Source organism: Simochromis diagramma, unplaced genomic scaffold (assembly GCF_900408965.1).
Source record: "Simochromis diagramma unplaced genomic scaffold, fSimDia1.1 OVJJ01000682.1, whole genome shotgun sequence".
Classification (NCBI taxonomy): Eukaryota; Metazoa; Chordata; class Actinopteri; order Cichliformes; family Cichlidae; genus Simochromis; species Simochromis diagramma.
Genome location: NW_024387359.1, coordinates 3,688,556 through 3,698,190, shown reverse-complemented (window position 1 = coordinate 3,698,190; position 9,635 = coordinate 3,688,556). Strand labels below are relative to the sequence as shown.

The 9,635-nt window shown below is 39.8% G+C and overlaps 1 protein-coding gene across 7 annotated transcripts in view; it reads right to left on the bottom strand.

Moving 5' to 3' along the window:
• Window positions 1-3,292: 3,292 nt before the first annotated feature.
• rasgrf2a (Ras protein-specific guanine nucleotide-releasing factor 2a) overlaps window positions 3,293-9,635 on the bottom strand; it is a 47,586-nt gene continuing 41,243 nt past the window's right edge. For 4 of the 7 annotated variants that reach the window (XM_040007384.1, XM_040007383.1, XM_040007386.1 and 1 more), the window contains exons 20-29: window positions 7,714-7,826; window positions 6,726-6,786; window positions 6,599-6,628; window positions 6,272-6,375; window positions 5,619-5,703; window positions 4,851-5,048; window positions 4,688-4,767; window positions 4,492-4,609; window positions 3,794-3,862; window positions 3,293-3,568 (exon numbers count right to left, since the gene is read on the bottom strand). In XM_040007384.1, coding sequence (XP_039863318.1) covers window positions 3,473-3,568; window positions 3,794-3,862; window positions 4,492-4,609; window positions 4,688-4,767; window positions 4,851-5,048; window positions 5,619-5,703; window positions 6,272-6,375; window positions 6,599-6,628; window positions 6,726-6,786; window positions 7,714-7,826 — 954 coding nt within the window. In that variant the 3' untranslated portion in view covers window positions 3,293-3,472. The remainder of the gene's footprint in view (window positions 3,569-3,793; window positions 3,863-4,491; window positions 4,610-4,687; window positions 4,768-4,850; window positions 5,049-5,618; window positions 5,704-6,271; window positions 6,376-6,598; window positions 6,629-6,725; window positions 6,787-7,713; window positions 7,827-9,635) is intronic. The other 3 variants (XM_040007388.1, XM_040007390.1, XM_040007389.1) reach the window with 1 other exon arrangement.

Sequence of the window (9,635 nt, the reverse complement as noted above, 5' to 3'; positions counted from 1 at the left end):
CGTTACCTGTATGAATGGCACCTGTTTAAACTCATCATCTGTATAAAAGACACCTGTCCACAGCCTCAAACAGTCAGACTCCAAACTCCGACATGGCCAAGACCAAAGAGCTTTCGAAGGACACCAGGAAAAGTATTGTGGACCTGCACCAGACTGGGAAGAGTGAATCTACAATAGGCAAGCAGCTTGGTGTGAAAAAATCAACTGTGGGAGCAATCATCAGAAAATGGAAGACATACAAGACCACTGATAATCTCCCTCGATCTGGGGCTCCACGCAAGATCTCATCCCGTGGGGTCAAAATGATCATGAGAACGGTGAGCAAAGATCCCAGAACCACACGGGGGGACCTGGTGAATGACCTGCAGAGAGCTGGGACCAAAGTAACAAAGGTCACCATCAGTAACACACTACAACGGCAGGGAATCAAATCCCGCAGTGCCAGACGTGTTCCACTGCTGAAGCCAGTGCATGTCCAGGCCCGTCTGAAGTTTGCCAGAGAGCACATGGATGATACAGCAGAGGATTGAGGGAATGTCATGTGGTCAGATGAAACCAAAGTAGAACTTTTTGGTATAAACTCAACTCGTCGTGTTTGGAGGAAGAAGAATACTGAGTTGCATCCCAAGAACACCATACCTACTGTGAAGCATGGGGGTGGAAACATCATGCTATGGGGCTGTTTTTCTGCCAAGGGGACAGGACGACTGATCCGTGTTAAGGACAGAATGAATGGGGCCATGTATCGTGAGATTTTGAGCCAAAACCTCCTTCCATCAGTGAGAACTTTGAAGATGAAATGAGGCTGGGTCTTCCAACATGACAATGATCCAAAACACACCGCCCGGGCAACAAAGGAGTGGCTCCGTAAGAAGCATTTGAAAGTCCTGGAGTGGCCTAGCCAGTCTCCAGACCTCAACCCCATAGAAAATCTGTGGTGGGAGTTGAAAGTCCGTGTTGCTCGGCGACAGCCCCAAAACATCACTGCTCTCGAGAAGATCTGCATGGAGGAATGGGCCAAAATACCAGCTACTGTGTGTGCAAACCTGGTAAAGACCTATAGTAAACGTTTGACCTCTGTTATTGCCAACAAAGGTTATGTTACAAAGTATTGAGTTGTATTTTTGTTATTGACCAAATACTTATTTTCCACCCTGATTTACGAATAAATTCTTTACAAATCCTACCATGTGGATTCATGGATTTTTTTTTTCACATTCTGTCTCTCACAGTTGAAGTGTACCTCTGGTGCAAATTACTGACCTCTGTCATCATTTTAGGTGGGGGAACTTGCACAATCGGTGGCTGACTAAATACTTTTTTGCCCCACTGTATGTAGTTAAACTAGACTCACTGTAGCCAATACCAAGAGAAACTAGATCTCCCAGTATAAACCCTAGAGTTTTGTACACAAGTACTGTCCTCCCAATGCACTGTCAGCTAATAAGCTGCATGGGTATGGGTAAACTTCAGTGCAGCTTGTTTTATTTGATTAAGATCCAGCAGATCCCAGAAGACTCTCTGTCCAGAAGACTTCAGTCTTTGGAACAGCAAAGATGCAGGAACCTCAAGGTCCCAGGAATCTGGTAGAGGAACCGAGCTTTAAGTAGGGGTAAAGACCCCCACAAGGGCGAGAGGGAAATTAATTGAGAGAGAGAGAGAGAGAGAGAGTAATATTATGGCCGATGGCTCAACTCATACCCTGCTTATGCTTATGTAGGGCACACAATTTTGGCTGCTTTCCTTACAGTTGCTGCACATCTGCAACCCAATTTTCAACCCACTTTTTATTTGGTTTTCTGTTTTTGTGCCATGTTTTTTACTGACACTTTCCCACGCTGTCACTCTCAGTACTGACATCATTAATCTAGTCCAATCGTTAAACCAACCCCTGTTTCGCATAGTTTAAATATGGGCTCTCAGTCATTCTCCCTTTCAGGCTCTCCTTCATACAACTTACCTGCTCCCCGTCTAAACCTCACAGACCCTCAGTCTTCATCTTCACCAGCAACCACCAGCATCTAGACTTTGGGGGGGGCTGTCCTAAATCCTATGACTGCTGAGATTCTGGTCTGCCATGATGGGTCATGAGTTTAATTATGAAATCCATTATTTTTCAATATCTCAGTAAATCATGCTCAATTCTTCCAAGTGATCTCTTCTCAGTGAACTTGCATTAGTCTGTGTGCAAGTTTTATTTTGGCAACACTGTGTGTGTTCATTTTTTTCTTTTTGATGATTTTATGTGTCCTCTCTCTGCTTGATAAAACAACAATGTTTTACAGTTTGAACAGTTTATTTTTTTATTTTATTTTTAAGCTTATAAATACATTAGCAAAACTGTAACTTCAAAGTATGCAGCAGTGTAAGAAAGCAGATTCCGGACCTTTGAAATGGCAAAAAATACGCCCCCAGACCCAATAACCCATCCCTACCACATCCCAAAGACATCAAACAAGCACAAAATTTTAAGTACAGGGGAAATCACACTATATTCATGTTATAATCAAAATTACAGTCTAATGAAAATCTTTGAATTAATAATAAATTAATAGTGCAAAGATCTTACTATTTCACTAATACACTCAATACAGTTTGAAATATGAATATGAAAAATTGATCACATTGACGGGAACTATTAAGAATAGTACCACATATTCTTGATATGTGGCAATATGCTTTTGTAGCATGAAAGAACCCCTTGAGTCCAACTCTCAAAAAGTGAAGCTCAAAAAGTTTTGTGTACAAAATCATAAACATTAAAAAACTCAAAAGACAGGATCTGATTGTAAAGAGAAAGAAAAATGTCTTAAAAACTGTAATGAGCATATTTCAAAACCTGCAATGTGTTTAAACTTTAAGGATTTTTGCTCTGACATGCGAGAGAATCTGTAAGAACATAAAGCTTTCAGTTTTCCTTTTTATCATAGCGTAAGATTAAAAAAAGATAAAAAGCGAAGCGTTAGATAACGTCTCCTGTGAAACAGACAGTATTAAAGTAGATAAAATATGTGACGTACTCCAGCTGTTTAGGAAACCCAGCATGTCTACACACACACACACACACACACACACACACACACACACACACACACACACACACACACACACACACACACAGACTTTCTCAGTTACTCAATTATGCAATTACTTGATTACTTGCTACAGGGTCCCCAACAACCCCAAACTTACTGTGTAGCAACTAGTTTGTGTTCATTTGATTTGTGTTACAGAAAACTGATATGTTGTAAGGACAACTTTGAATAGGTAACAGAACTGTACCACTGTTTTATAGTCTGCTCACTAAATATACACTTCAGTAAGGCACATTTTCTCCTGAGTTTCCCAAGCGCAGTGATTGATGGCATTCTATGTAACAACCCCTGCTGTGTAATGAATGAATGAATGTGTTGCTCTGAGCTAGAAATTGTATATATACTGTATCAACTATATGTCTGTTTAGAAGATGCAGTTAGCCAGGTGGTAGTCGGGGTTCAATCTTGAGTGAGAGTTCATAAAGGGTATCTTCATCAATCACTAGGCTTTTATCCAGCAGGAACTGAGTCACCTGGAATGGAATGAGATAGGTTAAATTTAAAGATTTTGGATTTTTTTGAAGGTTAAGCAGTGAAAAATTATACATTTACTCTGATATTGATTGTTTGTTATTAAACACATTTTGCTGCTAAACTGGCTTCAGTATATTTTTTTAATTATGTAAACAGCTCATATAAATCTGCTTAAAAAAATCATTAACAATAATTACACGTTACAAATATCTAATTAGACACACCTTTGGTTGGTGCTCTATCCTGTACGGTGTTTGCTGGAACTGACGGATCTCCCGGATGATATGAGAAATCTGAGATACCAAGGACAAAGTTACTGGAATGCTTCAGACAAGATGTTTTTTTCTAGAGTGTGTGTGTGTGTGTGTGTGTGTGTGTGTGTGTGAGGGGGGTGGGGGGTTGACTCGCTGTCCTGGTAAGAGACTTGTCAGTCTCTAACCAATAACCTGAAATTACTCCCTGCTACATGCTTGTATTTCGAAGGAAATATCTGAAACAAGCTCATTAAAAAAGATGCACAGAGTACAGGCCTTTTTGAGAGCCAGTACAATAGTTTTGTTTAGGCCTCCAGCAGTAGTAAAGGTAGATATTCAGTGCAAGTATTACATTATTTAAGCCAAAATTCTGGAAACCGTGACTTTAGGTATTGTAGTATCATATCACAAAGATGGACAAAAACAGGGGTTGTGTGCATAGATGTTCAATGTCTAAATAGATCATCATAATCAAGTCCTAGATGACCGTTAGTCAGTATTCAATACAGTATGGCATATGTGCCTCAAACGGATTTAAGCAGCTCAATAACTGACATCCAGATTCAAATTTTATGTTTTTAAAGTTTTTTCTGCTATATAGACCATTAAGGCACAGTGAATTGTGAGTTTTGTGCCAAATTCCAGTTTTAGGAAAGTGTAATCCTTACCATCCTCATCTTAGAGAAGTTAACAAGGCCCTCCTCTGTAAAGTTGGGTGTCCCCTCCTCAATGCAGGCCAGGTCAGTGAGGTACATGCCCAGGTAAGGGACAGATGGAGGATTACAGCTGTGCAGACAAAGCAGAAATATACAGTGTTTATGAACTGATTTGAGACATTTTCCTCTGCTCACTGGCTATATTTACTTTTTCAGTGTCTCTCTGAGGTTCTTGAACCGTCCCTCTGATGACACAATCTTCTGAAGCCTGTCCCTCAGTCCCTTTGTCTGAAAATAATGAAAAAAAGAGTAATTTTTTCAGTACACAGATGTGGTATTATTTTCAGCAGCTCTCTGAAAGGAGAATCAACCTGTTTGCAGACTTTTGCCCAGGTCTTTTTAAGCCTGTAGATGGCACTGCCTTCGAGTGCAGCAATGATCTCCAGTACTCCGTTGTAGTTATTGAGGCAGCGACAGATGTCAGCCACTGCCAGCCACTTCTCAATGGAGCTGGCTCTGGAGGCCACATCAGTATGGGTCATTATCTGAGACGCTACCAGGTTGCTCATCTGTGAAGCAAGGTATAGAGAGATGAGAGATGTTTCCAATAATCTGTCTGCCTTCAGTGATATGCCAAATTATGTCACTGATATTAGTGGGCAAAAGAATACACCACCAATCTAATGTGGATAATAATATATATTTAGTTTGATTGTGAAAGCTTTATTCTTTATAGACTGAAATTTTAGGAAAGACAGCTATTAAATGCAGCTCGTCCTTTGATTCTTCAGCAGTGAGAATCCAGTATTTAAAATGTAGAAATATACTTTAATTAAAGGCACCGCTCTTACTTGTATTTTTCCATTTCCACTTTTTGATTACTGAATGTTTTTGTATTATTAAGTCTGTTAAATCCTCTTTTTCAGTTCTGTCTCCCTCTAGCTTACAGAGGGATGTCATGGCAAGAGGCCAGTGTACTGGACTCTAAGTAGTGGTCACTGGCCACTTTTTAAGAAACTGTCTGACTTTTGCCCCTGACTGAACAAGAGAGACAACTGTTGTACCACAGACTTTTTTATAAAACTCCCTATAAGCCCCACCACTACATCACTGCTCAGGATAAAAAGTCACCGTCTTACATCATTAAAGTGCTGGGTGGTCTTCATGATGTATGGAGTCCTTTCCGTTTTATCCAGCTTCATAAAGCCCTGACCTAGGAACTCCCTGCAGGACAGAAAATATCCAAAATCATAGGTTACACATACTGTATGTCCACATGTCATAATCTGTTCCCTACAGTCTCTGAGCTTTACTCCACCAAATCTTTAGCCCCCTATGGGAAGTTATCTTTGAGTCAAATACTATATTTCTTTAAGTGTAATTTTGTTTTATGCTAATCATATTAATCAAGGATATTGTTAGTTCAGGTAGACCATAAAATCAAACAGCCTAGATCCCAGCAGATCAGCTGATATCATTGGCAGCCTACATCAACTAGATGTAGGCTGCCAATGATATCAGCTATTCTGCTGGGATCCAGGCTTATAGTCCTCTACACATCTAATTTAAGGTGTTTTAGCAGGCCAATAAATCCTAGTTAAATTACTGTATAATTTGTTAACTTGCTAACTTACTATAAACTGGGCAGCTGTATTCTTAAGGCACGTTGAGATACCCAACTAGACTCAATATAGGCAAATACACTGTACAAAGACATTTTAAAGAGATGATCATATTAAATAACTCCAGGGTGATGCAAGGGGAGCTTGAATGTCTTGTATAACATACTTACTCATAAGGAATACTCCTGAACACAATATGATCCAGCAAGGTGATCTGTTCTGCTAGTTCTATGGCTGAGAGTGACTCAAAACACTCTGATTTAGGACTCTCCGCCTTGAAAACACAGACAAACAAACTGCATGTGTAAAAAACAGTACTAAACTGCAAAGCTCTTCAGGGGACTACAGTACCACACAAACACAAATTAAGTCCACATATAAGGAAACGACCTGTGGATATTTGAGGAGGGAGGTAACATAATTTTCCTCAATACAGAGTAACCACAGCGGCTATTTTTCACAAGGCAAGGACATGACATTACTGACATTATTCTTACCACAATGAAGTGTAGAAGCGGGCAGCTCTTCTGTGTCATTCATGAGATAAAGGATTTCGACAAACAAGTTATAAACTTGTCAGGAAAATCTGTAATGAAACCCGTTCTGCTAAATGACAGTACTGACCATTTGTAATATGTCCTCCATCCCGAGCTGAGCATCGTCTTGTTCTTCTTGAGAAAGTGCACTGAAAAACAAAAATGACATAGCATTACATACATGCAGTACCAGTCATATGAAAGCTGTTCTGCATTTGTACTCATGAACATTATGTAAACTTTGTGTTGCAATGAAAATAACTCAACTAAACATTCAAAATCATGATCTAAAATTTGCATGAATTTTTGAAAAAGTAATTCATCCATAGTTAGGTGACAACAACAAGGGTCTTCACTAACTAATGGGTGACAGCACAGTAGCTACGCCTATCTTTCATTTAAGTTTATTTTATTGAAAGGGACCTGCAAAAGCAGGGTCATGAGGCTAACAACACAGGGAGCTGAATTAGCAGTATCAGTTCTTTTTATATGTAATCTGCTGTTTACCTACTTCACCCTAGAGGCAATAATGTGACTTTGTCTGCATAAATTCTAGTGTTAAAATGCCTAGGTTAACGGCACTCAAAACCCTGTTTAACTCACTCATCCTAGATTTACACTTGTATGACTTAAACTGATTGGACTGACAGGTGCACAGACACAGGCAGCTGTTCTGGATAGACCATCACAAGAAATTTGTGCTTCAGTTTTGACGATTGAAATTCTTGTCTTGGATAAGTCTTTTATTAATTACAGATATTTACTAATTGCACTTTGTCTGCACATTGCCCCCTTACAGTTTATCAATAACAGCTAAAACCAAACCCACTAGAATGTGCTATCTTAGCACTCCAGCTTCTTTTCCAAATATGGAAACTTTGACTACAGAAAAAGCAAGATAGGGTCTTAAACACACTGAAGTTTCCGCCTGCAAACTAATGGGTGACAACATGTTAACTAAGTCTATTTTGTATGCACAGTCTATGGCTTCACCTTGCCTATTGCAGAAAAAAATTCTAGGACAGTGTGTAGATAAAAAGAAGTACACAATGATATTTACAGCAATCCCTTTGTACCTTAATATGTTTGTTGTAGCTTTCCTCTCTTGCGGCAGCAGATCTGGATCTCGCAACACCTCTTCTAGTAGACTGATCACCCCCACCTTCAGCTCACTGTTCATTTCAAAGTCCTGATTGAAACAACACATGCATATATATTTATAGGGAAGCTTAGACTTGAAGTTAAGATTAGAGTAGTGGGCACTCACAGAAAGATTCATTTCAGTGGTTTATTGTGTATTTAACATCTAATTAAGCTTGCACTCATATATGACAGTGGGAAGGGGAAAGGGTGAGGTTGTACGTGAAGGGAACAGAGGTGATGAGAGGTGTTGGATAGGTATGGTGTTAAGAAGAGAAATACAGGGGAACAAATAGTAACCAGAATTTGCCAAGGAGATGGAAATGACTTTAGTGAGCATGTGCTTTAAGATAGGGAGGATCATGGGGTGAAGCATAAGAATGGAGGAAAGTGAACACAGCTGGACTACATCTTACACAGAAGGTGGAATCTGAAAGGCTGAAAAATGCAAGGACATAGTCTTTGTGGAATATGATGTTTGCAGATGACATTGTGATCTATAGTGAGAGCAGGAAGCAGGTGAAGAGATGCAGGTCTGCGAGACAGACACATCCAGATTTTGTATTTTCAAGACGGAACAAACCCTATTAGCAGTTCACTATGATGTGAACCAGTGGGGGGACTGAAAACCTATCTACACCTTTACCTTAGCAAAAATTTGATGTATTTGTGCCCGATTCCATCCTCCAGTTACTCCAGTTCTCATTCATTACTGACATTATCCTATCATACCTCAAATTCTCATGTCTTGAAATAAATTGCCCCAAGACCATTAATAAAGGCGTGTGTTCAAAGATGACAGCACCTCCAGACGCACAGCTCTCGCTGTAAGACGCCTTTCACACTTAACCTAAGAAGGCCCAAAGCAATCCTCTCTAATCTGAGTAAATGGAGATTCATCTGGAAAGATCATCAGCTGACGTCCCATTGCTGCTTGAAGTCTATATTTAGCTAAAATCCTCCTTATACTGTAGCAGTAGTTGCACCTGGAAACAAAAAGCTTTGCTGAAACTGAGAAAGCATGTGATAATGTCCACTCTGCCATGTTTTTGGATGTACATGTTGAAGCACAAGGTCAGAAGTGTGAAGATCCCAAGCCAATAAAACCTGATGCCTTGCCTCCTCTGGTATAGCCGCTCTACTAAGCCTAACCCAACTCTCAAAATGCCATCCATAAGCTTGAAAATAAGCCTACTGAGGTGACTGCTCTTCTTCATATTTTCACCTTTCTGCAAACCACTGATCTCATCTGAATATTTCTTCTTCTGAATTAGCAAATAGCAACTAACTCTGAAGCCTTGCCTCAAGCCAGGCAAGCTGACCTGGGCTAGATTCAAAGCTGTTTTTAGCTGTCTCCTTCCTAAGCTCCAAATGAACCTAATTAACCATGCAACCCTCCCCCGGATCAATCTAGAAAGAAAATTAAATGATGAAATCCAAAAGTTTGTCCAAATATTAATTTGCATCACTGCCTTGACTTCAGGATCAACTTTTCCAACTCCTTTCTAAACACCTTGTCCATTCTACTCGCAGCTAAATCAGCTGTACATGTCCAAGGGCATGTGAGGAATGCTAGTTTGTTTCAGTGGAATTACACTGAGCAGAAGCAGAAGCAACATCTCCAAAGTTATAAGATTTAAAGGACCTCTCAGTATTATAATGTACAAACTGTCATCCATCTAGATTGTCCATGCTTGTGCAAGAGTGGGTGGCAACATGTCATCCCAGCCCAGATGTTAGTAGATACCATAACACAACATAACAGGTCCCGAAAACTTAAATGGGTCATAGAGAGGACTTACAGTGGATAATATCCCTCTCCTTGTGAGAGGTTTGCTCTTAAATGTTATTTAAACAC